We start from the raw sequence: 20,871 nt of genomic DNA, 5'->3' as shown, positions 1-20,871 counted from the left end.
AAGCACGAGCTGTGAAGGACTTCTCTCCGTAACAATTATTATCGAAGCTTGCGTGCTGCTCTGGGCTCCCACTGAATGCACTATAAGTGTATACCGTCTCGATTAAATAATGAAACTTCTGGGGTATTACGTGCCAAAACCGCGAAATGATAACGAGGCGCGCCGTAGCGTCGGAGTGCGGAGTGATTTCGACCACCTGGGCTTCTTCAATGCACACCTGAATGTAAGCACACGGCTGTCCTTTGCGTTTTGTCCCCATCGAAAATGCGGCCGCCGTGGCCGGGAATCGAACCCCCGACATATACGACATCGAGCTTTCCTTTCCACCCATTTGTGTCCCGTTTGTATCCCTGTCCCGTATTTTGCGCTGTTCTGTCATAATGTTCACGTACCAACAGCCCACTTAAGAACCCTTACCCGCCACGGTGGTCTAGTGGTTAGGGTGCTCGACAGCTGACCCGAAGGTCGCGGGATCGAATCCCGGCCGCAGCGGCCGCATTTCGATGGAGGCGGAATGCTAGAGGCCCGTGTACTTAGATTTAGGTGCACGTTAAAGAACACCAGATGGTCAAAATGTCCGGGGCCCTCCACTACGACCTTCCTCATAATCATACCGTAGTTTTGGGACGTAAAACCCCAACAATTATTATATTACTTAAGAACCAAATTTCTAAGCACAACTAACCCGCAGTACATACAATATACAACTTAGTGTAACAGTCACGACATGACATACATGTAATAACAATATAAACATTTGGACCATACGTGCTCTATGTTAGACACCTCAAAGAGCTAAGGAGTAGCCGGCACCCTATTTGTGCGCCAACATCTCCTTACATCGTGTCAATAATAAAAAAAGAACCCTTGTGATTTTGTTTTTCATCGCTTACAACATTGCGATGTGCATCTCCATAAGTCGCACAGCGCTTTTTCTTTCTTTTTTCTTTTTCTTTTGTGCAAGACTGCAACCTCTGGCGGTGTTTAACAAAAATGTGTTCAAAAACGTGTATCAGTTCCCAACGAGAAGAGGCCACATTTACAGTGCGCGTGTAGGCCTGGCCTGAAACCCAGCCGGGGAAGTGCGTATGGAATTTAATCTCGCAGGGAACATCGGTCGAGTAGGCGTGTGCATATTACATATACAGCCCGGTCGCGCAGAGGCGCAACGCAGGCGCGTTTATTTGAAAATTGGGCCTCTCCTTTGCGAACAGCCAGCGACGCTACATTTTCTTAAAGTATAAACGAACCACGGCGTCATCGCTTCGTGTCGGGGGCTTTGCTAACCACGCAACGCACACACAATATCCACGTGGGCGAGATATCTAACGACGTCCCGCCGGTACGTAACATCTCGCACGTGCGCGACCTTTCGTATAAGGTCGTGGCAGTCTCCTCTGGTTCGGGGTTCTCTGTAAAGAATATACGGGGAATGTGGGAGGGGGACGGAATACTGGGAAAGAAATATCGGCGCGCGTCAAAGTGGCGTCGCTTTTGTCATGGAAATTTGATCCGTGGTGCGGATAAAAAGGTCGGGACGCTCGTTCTGAATTTGTCGTCGGCGAGACGAATTGAAAGCGCTTGAACATGCGACGCCATGCTTTTCTCATTAAACTAATACGGGACTAGAGGTATTTGTAATATAGGCGGAAGCTCCGTTAACTCGGCCCCTGCTTCGTGTACAGTAATTATGCCTTTTTTTCTTAAGTGTCTGAAACATTCTTTAACTTGATTTGGCTGTCCGCCCACTTAAAGCATTCTCACTTTCCACATGTTATTTTTCTAATTTTTGCAAAATATAAGGCAGCCTAAACAAAAATCTCCTTGAGACAATTAATATAACATTTTTTTGCTTAAAATGCCACACATTTCATAAAGTTCGGTGCAGTGGTGCAGTGGATATAAAAAGATATCAAATAGCAAAGCAATAAGTGTACCTACAAAAACAGTTTACTGACGTTGTCCCAATTGTCACGTGTCTGGATAGAAGCCGAACTTTCATTGTTTTGGCAAATTGCGGCGAGACACTTCCGTAATTAGCGGCCGCGCTACAGTTTCGTGTGCGACCCGTCGGCACGGTCGGAAATCGCACAGGTGACCTTGATGCCAGTTTGATGAGGCATTTTCCGCAGCGGCAAGCGTTTCCAACCAATATCTGATCGACTAAAAGCAAATCCCTGCGCAACCGTTAGAATAAGAAAAGAAGAAGAAAACGAAACGAGGTCAAAGCAATTTAGGATGAATCCGGCGACCTGCGGGTTAAAAGCTTTTCCCCAGCTTTTCCCCAAGCTAGCGGTTCTCTCGTTGCCGTTCTCTCGCCGCACTTGATTTTAGTTCACAGGAGCTACGCTTCGTGTCACTAAATCCGTGCAGTGCTGGCGAAACCGTGGATCGCATGAGCCAACCAGAAAGGAGAGAAACAGAATGCAAGGCCTGCCCCGTCGTTTCTCCCAGATCGCTCTCTGCGATCGACGCCGATCGAGTAAAAAAGCGGAACGCAGCGAAGAAGGACACATTGTGAACATCACTGGAACAGGCAGAAGGATGTCATTGTTGAATGGCTGACATGAGTCGTTTCACTTTAATTAGTTACCAAACCGCGCGCAATGATCAATCGATCTATCACTGAATGAATGCATGAATCAATCAATCAGTATATGTCTGGGAACAAACTGATGTCTGAATACTGGAGCACTGAAAGTAATACACAATGTACTAGAATACGAATGTTACTATACTACAAATAATGAAATTCAGAAGGGTTAGTGTTCGGGCTAGTTGGTGTTCGTTAACTGCAGCATGTATTAGCGCGGCGCATAAAAGAAGAGAAAGCACAACACAAACGAAGAGACAGGTGAGTGCATACCTGCCTCTTCGTGTGTGTCGTGTTTTGTTTTCTCCTATGTGTTGCGCTAATACGTACTACAGTTACCAGTAATAATAGCAACACTAATAAGTGATGCTTAACTCCCTAAAATTGTGCACTGGTTAATCATGAGACACCCCGTATTGTGGAGGGCTCCGGGTTCACTTCGACCTCCTGGGATTTTTGTAACGTGCTTGGAAATTAAAAAAAAAACTCACAGAGTCCCTTATGCACTCACCTAAGATGACTGGAAGGCGAAAGCCATCTTTTTTTCTTTCTCAGTCGATGTACTGATCCTGCCCGGCCACCTTCCGAAAGCGTTCTGCTCCTAAATATGCACTGCCTCCAGGATCGGAGGCACCTCACCTGGTTTTGCACTGCCTCCGCGATCGGCCCACCTTTGCTCAAGCAACGATGTCATGTCATGACGTCATGACGTGGCGTTACGTCACGTGACGCCACTGTGACGCCACGACGACATCACAAATTTTGGCAATCTGTGACGTAATGGTGACGTCATCACGTGCTTATAATTTTTTGCATCACTCGTGTTGACGCCGCCGACGGAGGACGCCAGTCAATTTTCACGTTTCACGAGGCGCCTAACGCTTTCGCCTTAATAAGTAAACGAGTGTTCTTACATCGAGCCCCCGTCGAAGTGTAACAATGCGATATCACGCTATGCAGAGAGGAATCTAGGCAAGGCGTTAACAGGACGTGGACGAAGTGAAGACACGACGCGACAAACACGGTGCCGACTTCCAAATGTTTGTTAACAGAAACCAAGCTGGTTTATAACATGGTGCCGAGCAGGGTAATCTCATTACATGTATAGTACAGATATAGTACGCAAAGTAATGAACAAACTATCTGAGCAACACACCCTATAAAATTCTATGCAGAGAGCCGCAGCCACTGGGCCAATGCGACGGGTACTGCACCGAACTAATGAGATCGAGTGAAGCTGGCGGCAGATTCGGCTCAGTGGTTACTGACTGGCAACTATGTACTTTTTCGTTTGTGCCTTTCAGCCGTGTCAGGAGCAGGAGCGACGCTGGCACTCTTCCGCGATCGGGCAACTAAACAATGCAAGTAAGGAGAAAGAAACGCATTCACGCTTGACGCGTGCATTTGCGAGCGGGTAGATGCGGCACGGTGCGACGACAGCAGGCGTTTAATCATTGAGCACGCGGCTCTAGCCAGTGAGAGGCTCTTTCGAGAGGATCAGAAACAAAATGGAAGGGACCCTTCGCGGTTCTGGGTAAACACGCCCACGCCATCACGCTTTACCAGAACTTGCGGGATGTTGCTAAGTGGGTTAATCCTGAACATTTCACGCCGAAAGAAAAAGCGATGCCGCGTGGTGATTATTCTAATATGTATGCTTTCCTCTTAAACACTGATGAAGGTCGGACTACGGGTCGGAACTTTTTGTAAATGAAGATAACCACTAAGTTGTGTTCATTCTCTCTTTAAGTACGTCTGACCCATTGGAAAAAACAATCCCTTTACGCACGAGCAGATGCGCACGCACGCGTATAAAACGCACACACACGCGCACACTCTGTACAGACTCTGTCCGCGGCAGTCTATGTGACCATAGGCGTGCGCACAGGGCGGGAGGGGGGGGGGGAGGGGGCAGGGGGGCAGGGGGGGCGCCCCTCCTAATCACCTGAGAGGGGGGGGGGCGCAAAATCTGCCCCGTACATTGACCCTTCTAGTCACCAAAGAGGGGAGGCGCAAAATCTTCCCCATACATTGACCGAGTAGGGTGAGGGGGGGGGGCGTTGCGATGAACCTTTGCCCCCCCCCCTGATGGGAAACCCTGCGCACGCCTATGTATGTGACCACCCTGTATGTATCGGACTCTGTCCATTCCTTATACGCCAGATATGTACTTACATAGCGCTTCCCATTATTTTTCTCTCTTATCATTTTATTCGTTCTAATTTTTCTCGGTTTTGTGTGTTTCTTCAATACTACCGTCATGTCGATGGGATGACCGGCCCTGACGTAGCCTACCTCGCAATATTTTTTCAGATATAAATGAAAAGAAAACGCTAATATTTGAGAGCACAAAAGCGGCACAAGCGGCAACACTCAGCTATAGAAAAAGTTGAGGCGAAACTGCCTTCAGCTGTCACAGCGTGGCACGTTTTTTCGTCTGACAAAAGCGCGTGAAGCTCTGTTGAGACAAGCAACGCGAGAAACGCGGCGAACGCAGGTTCTCGCGCTTCGGAAACTAAAACAGCGCTCGGTCGAGGTTAGTTAGCGCGATCCAGGAAGCACTTAGCTAGAGCGACACAAAAAGTACGTAAGGAAAGAAAAATAAGGAAAGAACAGTGCTTTCCTGCCTAGGTTAGTTAGCGCATAGTGCAGCCCTCAGCTCATTGCAATCGAGCTTGAAAGAAAACCTGCCTTGAAAGATCCCGTGGCCCCGTTACGCCCCTTGGCAAAACAAGATTGTTCCACATTCGCTGCCTGGGCTACGAGTGGCGCTGGGTAACACTCCCGGGTTTCAAGCACACATAAATACCCTAAAAGAAGCAGACCAGGGGGCGCCCTCCGTCGTAGCTCAAATGGTAGGGCATCGGATTCCAAGGTTGTGGGTTCGGATTCCACCGACGGAAAGGGTGATTTTTCGACCACTTTAATTCCTTTCAACTTCAGTGAGAATCATTACAGTACAGTTAAGAAAACGCAAATAACGTCCGCTATGCTTCCGTTGGCTTTATTGTCTGTCGATTTCATTAGTTCTTTAAAAAGAAGTGATTTGGACTGCAATATACAATGAAGCATTCACAATCTAAAGGCAACCTAGTGAACTCAAAGTGTCGCCTATTGTGGCAAAATTTTTCGCCACAAGATTCAGTTCAGGTAGTCGACGGCCGAGACCCGTTAGGAAGGCCTTCCGCGCCAATCAGGGTTAAAGAATAATAATTTAAAAAAAAAGTTATAGATTTAGCGGTTTACGAAGTGCGACATCAGAAAATAAATGCTACATTCCGTTTTGCTTTCAATATCTTTTTACGTTATTATTATTCACACGAGTGTTTCTTTTTGTTTTCAATTCATTAAAATTATCGCATTCGGAAAATATATATTCGGTTCCGTCAACTCCGTAATACGAGTTTCATTGAAACTACGCAAGACCCGCCTTAAATAGACGCAAAGAAAGAAACTGCCTTCGCAGTTTTCCTTCGCGATCGATTCTTAGCTCCAATAGCGTGAATTTCCAGACGCATTATACTACTTTAGGTATTTTCCTAAAATTGGTTTCGCTTGTCACATGTCATCATCATCACCGTCAGCCTACTTTAGTCCAGTGTAGGACGAAGATCCCAATGACCTCCAGTTTACCCTATCCATTGCGAGCTAATTCCATTTCATCCCTGCGAACGTAACTTCGTCACTCCAGCTCACTCTCTGCCTTCCTCGACTGCGTTTCCCATCCCATGGTAACAATAAGTAGTACAACAAAATAAGGAACATAGTACGTACAGCTAACTGTTTCGAAAGAGAAAATTACAGCCTGGTTTCAGTCATCTGATTACACCGAGCCTACTCTAAAATCATCTTTTTATATTATTTTTTTTTTCGTTTGTAGTGGGAACGTGCTTAACAGGTCTGAGAATGCTGCCTTACAAATTATTTTATACCAGAACCAGTATTCTGCACCAAGCAAGGCATTTTAAACAACCCCTAACTACATATATGTGAAAAAGAAGTCTCGATATCGACTCATACTGAAGTCTGTTCTACTTCCCAGCAATCGACTAATTGCATTAGGCTGTCCCTTGAATTTTGCTCACGTACTCGAATTGTACATCGTTAGCACGGTGCCTCAAAAGTGCTGTTTTGGGCCGAGCAAACTTAGAAAAAGGAGCTTGTGGTAATCAAATTCTCGCATAACGCCATTTTTCACTCTGGCTTTGATCATTTCAGCTCTTGGCTAAAGTTTAAGAGAAAAATAAATTGTTATTCTTTGGTAATCATCGTTATGCAGTACCGAGAGAGCCATGGTTTTTTGCTATGCTTAATAAATCACAAAAATCGAACCAAGGGTGTGAACGCTGCCTTGAAGGTACCGCGTCTGCAGTAGCGGAGATGGTTATTTTGATAGCGTCATGTCGGCGTACTTATCTTTTGCTATCAGTAAGGACGGACTACATTTATCTCTGGAAAACTCCATATAGTAAAGTTCGAAATTTCGGGAAACCCGTACGGCTTTACAACGGCTGAAATACAAAAAAAAAGAAACTCGCAGTGCTGTTTATGCATTCGCCTATGGTGCTCGGCTGCTCACCCGAAGGTTGCGGGATCGAATCCCAGCCGTGGCGGCCGCAATTTCAATGGGGGCGAAAATGCTTGAGGCCCGTGTGCTCAGATCTAGGCGCACGTTAAGGAACCCCAGGTGAAGTTTAATGTTTGACGGAAGCCCGTCTGGTCGGGATGATACATGGTGAAGGCAAAAAACCCCGAGGCACGGCGCCGCCCAAAGTTAAAATTAAAACACACAGAAAAAGACGTTTCGGCTCTCACACGTTGTTCACAAGTGAAATGAAAAACATGCGTCAAGCAGCTCGCCTTATGTACGCTTGAATACGTCACGCAGGCAGCGCGCATAAACTTTTTCTGTGTGTTTTAAATTCACTTTGGTCAGCGCCGTGCCTCGGGTTTTTTTACCTTCACCAGAACCCCAGGTGGTCGAAATTTCCGGAGTCCTTCACTACGGCGTCCCTCATAATCATATCGTGGTTTTGGGACGTTAAAACCCAGATATTATTATCATTCGCCTAAGACGACTAGAAGGCGAAAACGTTCTTCTTTTTTATTCTCCGTCGATGTATCGATTCTCTCCCGCTAACCTTTGAAAGTTTTCTGAGGCATTGCTAGCTTCCTGCATCTCACCTGGTTTTTTGCGCTGTCCCCGTGAAGATCGGCCCACGTATTACCAAGCGACGATGTGATGTGATGACGCCATCATGTGACGTTACATTATGTGACGTCATGGTGACGTCACAGATTCTTACGCTCTGTGACGCCATGGCGACGTCATATGGTCTTTACGTGATGGTGATTTTTTCGCATCACTCGTGTTGACGCCGACGGACAATTTTCCCGTTTGATGAGGCATCTAAGGCGTTGTTTCGCCTTAAAAAGTCACAGTTTCGCCGCAAAGACGGAACAGTGAATGCGACAGCAACAAATGTGAATGCTATAAGTGGTAAAGCTTGCAGCTAACTCCTTCACTCTCCGGTTTGTCGTGACTCAACGAAGCGCTGGTGTGAGGAAAGGCGGCCGCTGCAGCGAACGAAGCGACCTTCGCGCCGTCTATCGCTTCAACGTAGGCTGAGCGTTGAGAACACAGCGAGTACAGACGTATGAGCCGTCTGCTAACCCTTGTCAAGATACGGCGCGTGCGACCATGCCCGGCCGTTCAAAGTACGCATTTCCCCCAGATCGACTCAACACCCCCTCTCCCTATAGTTCTTTTATCTTTGTTTTCCGCTATAACCCTATTGAAGATATGTGTACCATAAAGAATGGCGGATTCCACCATCCGTCATTACAGTGGATTATGGAGCTGGATATGGTGGCACATGGTGTATGCTAAAAAAGGCAGAAGTTCGGGAAAGAAGGACGCTTGAAAAGATGAAAAATTCGTCAACACGGGGAGTCGCTGGAGCCGACGTTTCGACAAGCGTACTTGTGTACTTCAAGGCTGCAACAGGTTTATGCTGTAGCACGGCCGCTCGATGTCCCGGAGGGCTTAGAGTTTCCTACATTTACCCAGAGGAAACTCTGGCGCTGCACTCGTTCAGCCACTCTGGGAATGATGGGTAGTGCACGGATTTGCTTAATCTTCGTACTTGCGGCTTCGAGCGCACTTGCGGCTTTGTTTATTGCTGTGATTTGGCGTTCGTTTCGGATAAAAGAATGGACCGTTGTGAACTTCGTGACCAGATTTGAAGTGGTGAGCCTAAAAAAGGTGAAAGTGGCGAAGTGGAACTGCTGACTTTTTCTGAACTTCGCCTTGCGACAAAGCGGATGCAGGCGATGCGGAGTCAAACGGAGCTGAAAAAAATGAAGCTTAGACAAATCCGTGTACTACCCATCATTCCCATGCTGGCTGAAGCGTCATGCGTTGAAACTCCCATAGACACTAGCGCCAGAGTTCCCTCTAGTGTATTATTAGGAAACTCTATGCCGGGGGGAGATCGAGCGGTCGTGGCTGTAGGATGCTGGCGTATGACGGAGCGCGAAATGGCTCTACAGCGTCAGAAGGATTGTGCCTACCTGCCACGCATAAGTATGACTGTAGAAGGCGGCGTACAAAGCATTAGCATAACAAAAAAAAAAGCTGTATAAAAAAACGAAAACCTCCCGACACAATCCCTGCAGTGGATGCCCTGGTGGCCCCTAAACGCTTTGTGCACGCTGTAGTTGTACTACAATGTACAGCGGCCATTAACCTCATCTTAGAAAACCTTGATAGCCGATTTCATATAATTCTACGTACGTTATATGGTGCCAACTAAGTAGTAAGATATATCCTTTCCTTAACAGCTTCCACACCTAATTAATTTATAATTATTTCATATACCATCCAAAAATTGAACTTCCCTTTTCTACTCCGCTAGCAACCAATATTTTACGGGCCACCAAATAAACATGAACGGAGACTAGAATGAATAATTGGCAATTATAAGTAATTCAGCGTTCTCTTTACATGGAGTGAAAGAGCCTTGTTTGGCTGCATTCGAAACAGTGAACCATAATTTTATGGGGCAGCATAATGGTAGCTGGAGATAGTGTTTGCGAAGCTTTTAGGAAGAATAAATTATGAGCGGCGAAACATAACTCTTCTATTTCTTTTGTAGATGCCGTGCTCTCGAAATAATATATATATATATATATATATATATATATATATATATATATATATATATATATATATATATATATATATATATATATATATATATATATATATATATATATATATATATTGCTGTTGTTTACGGGTAAATGACTACGGCAGAATTACTTGCCTGCGTGAAAAACTGAAGGCGCTTTAGCATTGTCTTCTATAAAGGTTTTAACGACTTAACTATATAGCTCTGACAAAGAGCTGCCCAAGACAGCTGGTCATGAAACGAGTGAACGCCACGCACAAAAGCGGCGCTGTTATTGTTAATATACTCGTGTGTGTGAGAGAGAGAGGCTCTTTAATGGAAAAACAGATTTTTGCCGTCGTGTATACAACCGCTGCATGCTGCTCTGTATAGGGATGTGGAATGGGATTAAAAGAGTGCAGAACGGAAGAGAAAATAATAATACAAAGAAAGAATATAAACAAATATGAAATGCGCAAGTGAACCCGATACTAATATTTACAACTAGGATGCCAGGTAAGTTTAGGCTTTTCTGTGTGAAATAGTAAATCATTAAAGCTTTCAAATTTGGCCCGTTTCTGACAGGCAATTAAGTAGTGACCCTAAAACCCGTCGCTCTTTTGAAGGGCCAGGCACTGGACCTAATACGCTGCGTAACGTTAAGTGATCGTGGCAAATCGTGTTCATTTGTCTACTCGTCGCGGTAAGCGAGGTTACCAAGTAATATGTACTCCACTGTTTCTATGCTGCCACAGTTATCACAGCAGGGATTAGTGGTACGCCCTGTGCGGTGCAAATAAATAATAGTTTGATATGCATACGCAAACGCATAAGGACACGGAAGAAATAGGGAGGGAGCGAGGGGACAACTGCCACCTAGACGGGCACAACGCCTGCCTGCTATTTCGGAAAGAGTAAGAATAAAAGAAAGGCAGGGAGGTTAACAAGGGCTGAGCTCGCTAGGCTACCCTGCACTGGGGAAGGTACGTTAGAGAGGAGGAGAGGAAAGTCACTGTTTCAACCGACGTCACAGTTCCGCGTTTGACATCACAGACGGTGAGTCAGTTCGGTGTCCTTAAGAAAACGCAACAGCGCTTTCGTTGCCTTTCGGAACTGTCATGGGCTGTCCCATGGTCCCAATATCTTCTCGACAGTGAAAGCGCTTGCGTCCAGTTGATTTAGAGCAGTACGGAGGTGAAGCCTCTCGTTTGCGTAAGTCAGACAGTAACACGGTTCGACCATCACCTTAAAGTTCTCATATGCCGCACTAAAACTTGCCATGCTTCTTTTTGGCCGCAAACAAACAGTGACTGGAACCACGTTCCTGCCTCCATTGCTGCAATCGAAGAATCTGCCGCCTTCAAGATTGCAGTTATTGATGTAGCGTTGTCAGACCACTCCTCTCTGCAATGCCCTCGGGCCCTGAGAGTATGAAAATAAATAAATAAACACAAGAGGTGCTCAATAGTTTCATCGAAGGCACAGTCGTTGCACTCGGCGCTGTCGGCCATCTCGATCTTAAATGAGTAGGCGTTGGTGAATGCGACACCCAGACGCAGACGGCACAACACTGTATCTTCCTCCCGGGAAAGACCAGGAAATTAAGATAGGGGGAAAGAACATTTCAGGGGTGATTAACTCATTCCCGCAGAGCGTTCTCTCTAGCAGCTCGGGATCATAAATGAGGCTAGCCCTAATTATTTTCAGAAACGTCGTTCGCACGTGCGCGCTCGGTGCGGAGAACGAACTGTAATTGCCCATCAGGCGTACACCACGCCGGCTACGAGAGGGCGCGCTTGTGCTTGGCGGGAGCAATCCAATCAATGACATTAGCGTCAACGGCGAACTTCAACCAAATCTTCGGCCATATGTAGCTTGGTTTTAGATAGTGTACGTATACGAGACGCGTGTTTTGCACTTCGAACAGCTATAAAGAAAGCTCACAAATTTTACTTCAATCGTATCACCACAGACGAATAATATTTCCAGGCCAACATCGCTCGCAAGAAAAACAAGAAAAATCAAAACTTATTCGTGAATCAAACTGATCACATAGGTTATAGGTACGGCTCAGATCGGTTCTGATAGGTTAGGTTATTTGCAGGATTTACGGCGCATGTTTCTATCGGAAACTTCGAGGGAATCGTCATTTCAAGTATTCGTCCATGACTTGACGAGAAAGCTCTCCTATTCGGGCACCTCATTATATATGTTGTAAACTACGTAGGATAACGTTCGTGATACTCTTTTGTCATGAGGTTGCGTGAGGTGTTATACGATCTTTTTTGTCCCAATGCTGTACATGAGGTCACGTGTGACGCCGCACTGAAAGGATTCTGGATTCGCTGAACATTTCTTATACGACAGCATTGGCTGTATTGACATATTGGTGCATGGGCCTCTGCTTCCGCTTCCCACCCCCGGCATCGGGCCTGCCCAAGAAGGACAAGCGCTGGCTCCTCCGTCTCTACACTAATACAGTATTGTGCCCGGCGATACTCAAACATTTCAATCCGGCATTCTCTGGGGAGTGCCCACACTGTGACCATCTGTTCGCGGATCCTTTCCACATGGTGTCGGCATGCCCCTAAAACCCGGCGGTCCCGCCACTTCCCTCCCCTTTCCCCCCCTACTCGAGAGCTGGGAGGCTGCCCTGCTCGGTTGCTCGACACTAGAGGGCCAGCGTGCCCTAGTGGCCCGAGCGCGTGCTACAGCAGAAGCCACAGGGGTCCCGGACTAGGGCCTCCTCCTTTACCACCACAAGTTTACCACCACCACCACCACCTGAATAAGGCGAAAGTATTATATGCATCATCAGACGAAAATTCCGGCGTGATCACCAAGACGGTACAAAATATACCGCAAGAACTCTCAAGTGGGGCTCGAGACTCGCTAGCTGCGCGTTCACTTCGTCTTTGCGGCGTTCGCGTGACTAGCAGTGGCGTATACAGGGGGTGGCACACCAGGCACGTACCCCCACCCCCGTAATTTCTTGCTGCCATGGGATACGGAGCACAAAATGGCACACTTGCCGCTAAAGCAGCCTCGCCGAATGGCTTTCGCCTTCGAGTCGTCTTAAGCAGATGCGTAAACGTCACTGTGAGATTTTGTTTCATTTTCCTTTTTATTCTATCTCTCTCTCTCCCTCACTGTCCTCTTTGCGACCCCTATTTGCCCACCCCTGTGCAGGGTAGCAAACCGGTCACTTGTGCCCGGTTAACCTCCCTGCATTTCGTTTTACCTATTTGCCTCTCACGTAACACAATTTTTCTTCTTCAAAATTTTGGTGCTCAATGGCTGGAACACGCTGTACATACGTTTTGTCCTGCCTTCAGAAGATCAAGTCGCTTGTCGCACTCGTTCTATTGCCTGTCTGTCGTCTCCGTATTTTTTTATTTGCGTAATAGAGCAGATGCCGGCCACAGACCCCCTTCTCTCTTCAACAGGTTGTGTACGTATCCGTTATTTATGCAGTTATGCGTTAAGATTATGTGGGTCACCGTGTAGAAGAACAGGCAATGCTGGCACAACGACATTACCACATCGAAGCCAAAAGAAGTCGGCGAAATTTCAAGGGAACTCGCAAGATAAGAGTGCGGACAAAATGACGTAGAATACAAGGCGACGGTGCTGATGACGAGCACTGTGACGTCCGCTGTAGTGTCGTGCCCGAAAACGGCGCCGCTATCAAGTCATTTATTGAATGCTCTCAAAAGTCCGCCGCGGTGGTACAGTGGTTACGGTCAGGCCCGTAGCCGGGGTGGGGGGGAGGGGGGCTCGCTTCCCCCCCCCCCCCACGATATTTTGGTGAAGTACGTGTTTTTACCAAAAATAACTAATGAAAATAGGTATTTTTCTCAAACAGTCAAGGTTTTCAGCAAGTGCCCCCCCCCCTCCCCTCCATAAAAAAATTCCTGGCTACGGGCCTGGTTACGGTGCTCGGCTGCTAACCTGATTCAGTATTCAGGCAGCGGGCGGTGGTGCTGTCGAATTGTTTCTTCCTTTTATGTCTTGTCTCCGTGCGCTGCTTCACATGATGGTCACCTGAAGGTCGCGGGTTAGATTCCGGCCGCGACCGTCGCATTTCGATGGAAGCGAAATGCTAGAGGCACGTGTAGAGTGCGATGTTAGTGCACGTTAAAGAACACCAGATGGTCGAAATAGCCGGAGCCCTCCACTACGGCGTACCTCTTAACCATATTGTGGTTTTGGAACGCAAAACCCCAGATATTATTATTATTATTATTATTATTATTATTATTATTATTATTATTATTATTATTATTATTATTATTATTATTATTGATGCTATCAAAACTCACTTCCGGCCGGCTTTTGCCGACAACGAGCTCAGCAATTTCTTTTTTGACCACCGTTTCAAGAAGAACCCTTGCTCTCTAAACCAACAACATGTTCTATACCTATATGGAACACGCGTAGTCGCTATGCTATCATACAAAGGCGGTAGCGACCAAGTATAGACCAAAATGTCAGCCTTTCCATATTCGCTTTGACGCGTCGGCGCGTTTTGTTCGCCTTCAGTAAACGCGACGAATTCGCACGCTGCGCACGTACACACAACGCCGAAGCAGTCGCACGTCGCTAGGGATAAGCGTTTCAATCCGGCTGTGTCGATCTTGAAAGCCAACCCCCCTCCTTCCCAGCCTCCCTTCCCCAAGAAAAAGAAAGAAAAAAAAAAGAGAAAAGAAGCCTCGTGGAGTGATTTGAAACGTATAGTGTTCACAATAACGCGTACATACGGTTGCCGGCTTCCCACCGGTACAGCCAGTTTTTACAATGAGGCTGTATGTGGCTAGCGTTCCGTGTATTTTTCCTGTGAGTCAATACGTGTGTTTAAGGTGATGGTGTGCTGGGCCACCTTTAGGTACAACCTTAAGGGACAAGAAGAGAGCAGAGTGGGTGTTAAGGCCATCTTAGTCGAAATCAAGAAGAAATGGACATGGGCAGGGCATGTAGCACGTAGGCAAGATAACCGCTGGTCAATAAATGTAACTGACTGTATTCCAAGAGAATGCAAACGCGTGAGGGGGAGACAGAAAGTTAGGTGTGCCGATGGGATTAAGAAGTTTGCAGGTATAACGTGGCCGCAGCGAGCACAGGACCGATTTGTTTGGCGGAACATGGGAGAGGCCTTTGCCCTGCAGTGGGCGCGGTTAGACATGATGATGATGATGATGATGATGATGATGATGGGCCAGTTGGTGCAACGTATTGTAAATGTATGAGCGGAAAAACAGCAGGAACCGAAAGGAAATGACAGGAAATGACAGGACAGACGCTCACGATCAGCGTCTGTCCCAGGCCCGTAGCCAGCAATTTTTTTCGGGGGGGGGGGGGGGGGCACTTGTCGAAAACCATGACTTTTTAGAAAAACACATATTTTTATTATTTCTTTTTGGTAAAAACACATACTTCACCGGGGGGGGGCTTAGCCCCCCCCCCCCCCCCCCCATTGGCTACGGGCCTGCTCTGTCCTGATGAAGGCCCGGAGTAAGTGCAACCGGATGAAATACAGAAAACTGCGGGGAGGGGGGGAGGGAGGTTACTTGATGTAGTAGCGGTATGCCAAGCGATTAGAAGCTCAAATGACTGCATAAAGTGAATCAAATGGGAATTAAAGAGAATCAAGGGTGAATAAAAGGTGAAGCACATGCGAATCAACTTCATTAAAGGTAGAGAGACTATTGGACAATATGAAGAAAATAAGGTTTCCCCTCGGATGCTGCGAAGACATTGTGTTTCCGGAAGGTGCGCGGATGATTCGCAAGGAAGTGGCGACTATACTTATACGTTTTCTACGAGGGACAGGTTTAAGTGATGCATAGGTGTGTGCACAGGGGGGAGGGGGGGCTGCAGTGGCGCCGCCTCCCTTAGTTACCTAAGAGGGGGGGGGGGGCGGCGAAAAGTCTGCCCCATACATTGACTTAGTAGGCAGGGGGGACGCTGCGATGAACCTTCGCCCCCCCTCTCCCCCCCCCAACCCCCTTGACGAGGAACCCTGCGCACGCCTATGAAGTGATGTATGGTGGGACATACTACATGGAAAGAGTCGCTCAGGCGGAGCGATTGCCGGCCAGGTCTGTTACCCCGCCTGTGGCAACATCACCACCACCACCACCACCACCACCACCAATATGAATGAAGTCGCAACAACTTGCCCCAAAAGTTTTCAGAATATATAGACTATTCATGCGAAAAATACGAAGCTATATAATTTTCATGACGCGCGCATCACAAAAAAGGGGGTTTGTTAGATTGCAGTACTTGAAGCAATAGTCAGCTGTCCACACTGACTGCATTTTTCATTTTATTCCCCGTTTAAACACATACAACTGTGCTGCATTTGCTTCAGCAAATGCCTAACAAAAAATTCATCGTTTGCTAAAGCACTTGAACGAAATTTGAAGTCCGGCTCGGGGAAATGCAGTTCCCCCTAAGCAAATATTAAAAAGCTCATTCGCCGCCTGCAGTATCGAGAGTCACAAAGTAAAAAAATCTGAATCGCGTTTCGTCAGCCGCCTAGGGCTTTGGCACAGAAAGACAATTGGACCTATGTAACGAGGAATCGGATGAATGTTTGCCCGGCTTCCATGCGATCAAACGGTTCTTTCCGTTTCTCATTTTTTATTCAATGTTACCCGGCGCATAGAACAAGTACGACGGAAGAAAGACACAACACTCAACATCTCAATGATTTATCCTTGTTGCTGTTTTCCAACGCGTTTTCCGAAAGCTTTTTTTTTTCATGACAGACGGAGAGAATTCCGAGAAACGTAATTGCCGTAAACATATCGCGCGACATTCGGGGACGTATCATTAAATGGCCTTTTTTTCTTCAGCGTTTCGAGATTTAGTAGAAGCGACAATTCAGAAAGAGATGTTGAAGTGAGGGAAAGACGACATCTCCGCAGTCCTATTCAAGCGGCAATTCACTGATGCAGCGACTATAGTCTAAGGGAAGAAAAAGCACCTGTTACGCTTTTTGGCGAGCCCTGACCTGTCGCATATATAACTCTCTTTAGAGATACACGTACGTAAACTGTCATTTGGAGAGTCGCCCCTGTCACGACTCTCCGAAGAGAGTCTATAGTGGTCTCCAAAACGAAGTTCGCTTATGCCCTTAAGTGGCCTGATATATGAGCAAGTCACGACTTATCAAGTAGAGCAAAAGGCAACGTTTTTTCTTTTTCTTTCTTTTTTTTTGCTTGAATGTAGTGAAATACAACGCTAGTCGCGTCGTGATATCCGAAATAAAAAGCAACAAACATGATCGCAATCAGCCCGCTAGAGTCAACAGGTGCGGCGACGTCATACAGTTGTTGCGCCTGACAGAACAAGCTGTTGCGTTCACGTTCGGTTTCCGTATTAGAGAGTTTCAGTGCCGGGGACCCCAAGCCGCTTGCGTGCGCACGTTCCTTTGTACTCCCAGACGCACCCGTGGAGGTACAAAGGAACGCAGGGGCTTACGTACGCAAGCCACTTTGGGGCCCCGCCACTAGAACTCTCTATTATACGCTCTGTCTGAGCAGGAAGGAAGAAAAACAGAAAAGGAGAAGGCAGGGAGATTAACCAGAAACACTTCCGGTTGGCTACCCTACTCTGGGGGATCAGGGAAGGGTGATGGAAAGACGAGAAATAGAGGGGAGAGAAGAGAAAAAAGAGAGAGAGCGAGAAGAGATGCAGCGCATTCACTGCAGCGTGCGGGATTGCACCACAAGTCAGAGGCGTTCGCACAAGCCCGTCGTTCTAAAAAAAAAAAAAAAACACAAGAGTGCTTTCACTGCCTCGTGGGCCGTCGAGAGATGTGGACGGTGCTGTAGTAGCACCTGCACGGAAAATGGCCGATCATCCAGTCGCCGCAGTGCGTTGGACAGTACCTGTCTCTCCGAGTCGAAACGAGGGCAGCGGCACAGCAAGTGTTCGATAGAAAACATCTGTCTGAGCAGATTGAACGAGAAGTGCGCAGCTCAATTTTGCATAATTGAAGGCCTGACTGTCCAGAGGAAAGTTGAAGCTCTACTAAGTTACTAAAATCCGCGTGTCATCGATTGACCTTTTTTCACATTACGAGTACCTTAAGTTTTTCTCCATCGAAATTGACGCGGAAGCGATGAATGCGGATTCGATACGAGTTGGGGATGCGTGCGTAACTGTGTCGTAGTCTTATAAGCCGTCAAATTTCGCGAACTTTCGCCAGCAACTTTTGCGACAGCTAACGCTATCCTGACGTAGATTTCACAGTTCGTCGCCTCCAACAAAAAGTAACCGTGAAACGCGGTTTGAACATCGCGAGTTTAGATACAATATTAAGGATGTAGGGTCGACGTCTCAGCCTGACACGCGATTTTACACTTCGATCTTTAACTTTGTCTTCACCTTTAGACAAATTACTGTTATTACTTCATTACTTTTATTTTCTGTTTTATCCTTTGTGTCACTCTGTTTAAATATTATTCCAAATTTCCTGGTGTTATTTTTATATTACTGCATGTATAATTTTTGTTCATGTACTGTAACCCCTTCCCCTCTACAACGCATTGGCGATTGAGGAATAAATAAATAAATAAATAAATAAATAAATAAATAAATAAATAAATAAATAAATAAATAAATAAATAAATAAATAAATGCGGCTCTTACGACGAGAATGATGACGAGGCGGTTAGGATACTTTCTCCACGTATACGGAAATGAAACTGTTCGCATCTAGATGATGCTAAGTAAGGAAGAAAAAAGAAAGAAAGAAGACTCCTTCGTAGCATACCGTGCAGTCGTTAATATGAAGCAATCTTAATGGCTGCTACGTCACATAGCCGTTTGCTGAGGATGCGTGCTGCTCAGTAAAGTCTTCACAGACGTCTCAATTTGCTACTAGCGATGTAGACGATCTGGTTTTCTGCAAAATTGTGCGTGTCACTAGACAACCTACAAAGTCTGCAGTAGCAGTTGTTGCGATAATCCACAGATGACTGTAGGCTCTAAGAAAAAGAATATATTGCCTTTTTGTCCCGTCCTGACTTGCCTCATTTAAAACTTTAAAAATACACGTTAACTCCCTTTCGAAGAGGCGCTTCCCACGACTCTCCGAAGAGAGCATAATCACCTCCAAAAAAGAGTCAGGATTCATGAGGGAGTGACAGGTAACAGCAGGGGCGTAGCCAAGATTTTATTTCGGAGTGGGGGGGGGGGGGGGCATATCGGGATCCAAATTACAACTCCCGCCCCTCCCTTTCCTTGCAGACAATATTATCTAGCTATGAATTTTGTTTCAGGTTCCTCATTCACTCCACAGCACTAAACACACGGTGCGAACGCTATGATGATCGGAACGTTGCTGCGAGGTTTAAATTTATGAAGGGAAACTACTTCACCACGCATGATCGATTATGTCACCAAGAGAGTGATGAACTGGGCCACGTTAGCGAACTTGCATTGGTCGTGTGCCGCGTACGGCACATGGCACGAACGGATGGATACTGATTAGGAAGGTGGACACAAAGAACAAGAAGCTCTGAGCTTATCCGCCGCATATATACGGGATAGTGAAAGCGTCTACATCGGGCAACTCAAAGCGAAACACCAGCGAATATTGTTGCAGTAAGAATTTTCTAACGCTTTGAGCTTATGGCCATGGAGCTGTCATTTCGCGTGGCCAAACTGCTACGTTTTGTACAGTAGCGTGACCAGAAATTTTTTTCGGGTGCGAGTTCTTTATGTATGTCCGTGCGTGGGTTTGTATATGTGCGTTTATATATGCACATGCAAAGTTGAAAAATATTCGGGGGTGTTTGAACACCTCAACCCACCAACAACAAGTGGTTTCGTACCATTACATGTAGCTCGGTGCCCGTAGTTGTTAGGGGTCAAATCAAAGCGTGGGAAAAACGCGCTGCGCGAGATTCGAGAAGTAAAAACAGGCACGATGCAGTACGTACGTACCTTTGACGCACGGGTGCTCCTCGAGAAAAGCGGCGCGCTTGGCTCTCAACTTGCGGATGACCGAGTTCTCGTGCGGTGCCTCGATCGTCGAAAAAATGGACGCACCAATCACGATGAAGAGGAAGTAGAACGCTATGAGTACGAGCAGTCGCACGTTGCTCCGTGCCAGCCGCATTTTTTGCACAGCTGCTGCGGGGGTAGAGTCACCAACAGAGTCACAACAGCACTCTCTCCCGCACCCGGCAACAACACACACACCAGCAGTCGCTGTTCAAACCGCGGTACGGTGCTCCAAGGAGTTGGACGGTTTGGCGCTCACAGGATCACTGCACGGTGACCGAGACGACGACGACCCTGAGCCGGCGTTTTCAAAAACGCTTCGCAACACCACAGTTCCAGCCCCACCGTGAGACGCCGACGCCGAGGTAAACCCGAGGGCATTGCGCCCTGAGTCTTTCTTTTTTCTCCCGTCCACCCTCCCTCTTCCCGTCGCACCGCCGCCGATTCTTGGTACTACGCTAGCGCCGAATACACCTGAATGAATGTGGACAAGAAGCACGCGCACAACAGGACGAAAGCGCGCCCGCCAAAGGGCCCCTGTCCTGCAGCGCTCGACGTCTGCAGTCTGCGGCGCGGCGGCAACGCTGTTGGCTCGGCGACGGCGACGCGCTCGGCGAAATCACGGTGCTTGCTAGAGTAGCGTCGCCGTTCGCACGCTCTGCACCCGTAACCGCACCCAAAGTCAAGGCCTAAAGCATCCTCGTTGTCGGCATGTCAACGTAAACCCGTTTGCACTTTTTCGGCATTTTCCACAATCGGGTACGCACCTAGGTTGCACAAAAAAGGAGGCTCAAACTTACGCGCTAACGGTACACAAAATGGCCGATACGAACGCTTCTCTCTCTATGTTCCGTGTTCGGCTGCAAGCGGGCGTCGAAATGAGAAAAGAACGAGAGAGAGTGAGGGGAGAATGCGCATTGGCAGGGCTGGGAAGAAGCCGAGCGGAGACAGATCGATCCAAGCCGTAGCCGGCAGACCGCTAGCTTTCGCAGCTCGCAGTTTCGGCAGCTGGTTCGCACTCGCGTGTCGCGCCGCACGTGGCCGCTTTGTGTCGGCGGCCCGTCAACTAGTAGAAGGTCCATACGT

General features: G+C 47.2%; 1 protein-coding gene across 1 annotated transcript in view; it reads right to left on the bottom strand.

The window, feature by feature from the left end:
* Positions 1-20,349, bottom strand: part of LOC119373518 (potassium channel subfamily K member 1) — a 186,271-nt gene extending 165,922 nt beyond the window's left edge. The window contains exon 1 of the mRNA XM_037643572.2: positions 19,726-20,349. Coding sequence (XP_037499500.1) covers positions 19,726-19,900 — 175 coding nt within the window. The 5' untranslated portion in view covers positions 19,901-20,349. The remainder of the gene's footprint in view (positions 1-19,725) is intronic.
* Between the last annotated feature and the right edge of the window lie 522 nt (positions 20,350-20,871).

The sequence above is a fragment of the Rhipicephalus sanguineus genome, chromosome 11, assembly GCF_013339695.2.
Source record: "Rhipicephalus sanguineus isolate Rsan-2018 chromosome 11, BIME_Rsan_1.4, whole genome shotgun sequence".
NCBI classification, from domain to species: domain Eukaryota; kingdom Metazoa; phylum Arthropoda; class Arachnida; order Ixodida; family Ixodidae; genus Rhipicephalus; species Rhipicephalus sanguineus.
This window is presented reverse-complemented; position numbering and strand designations above follow the sequence as displayed.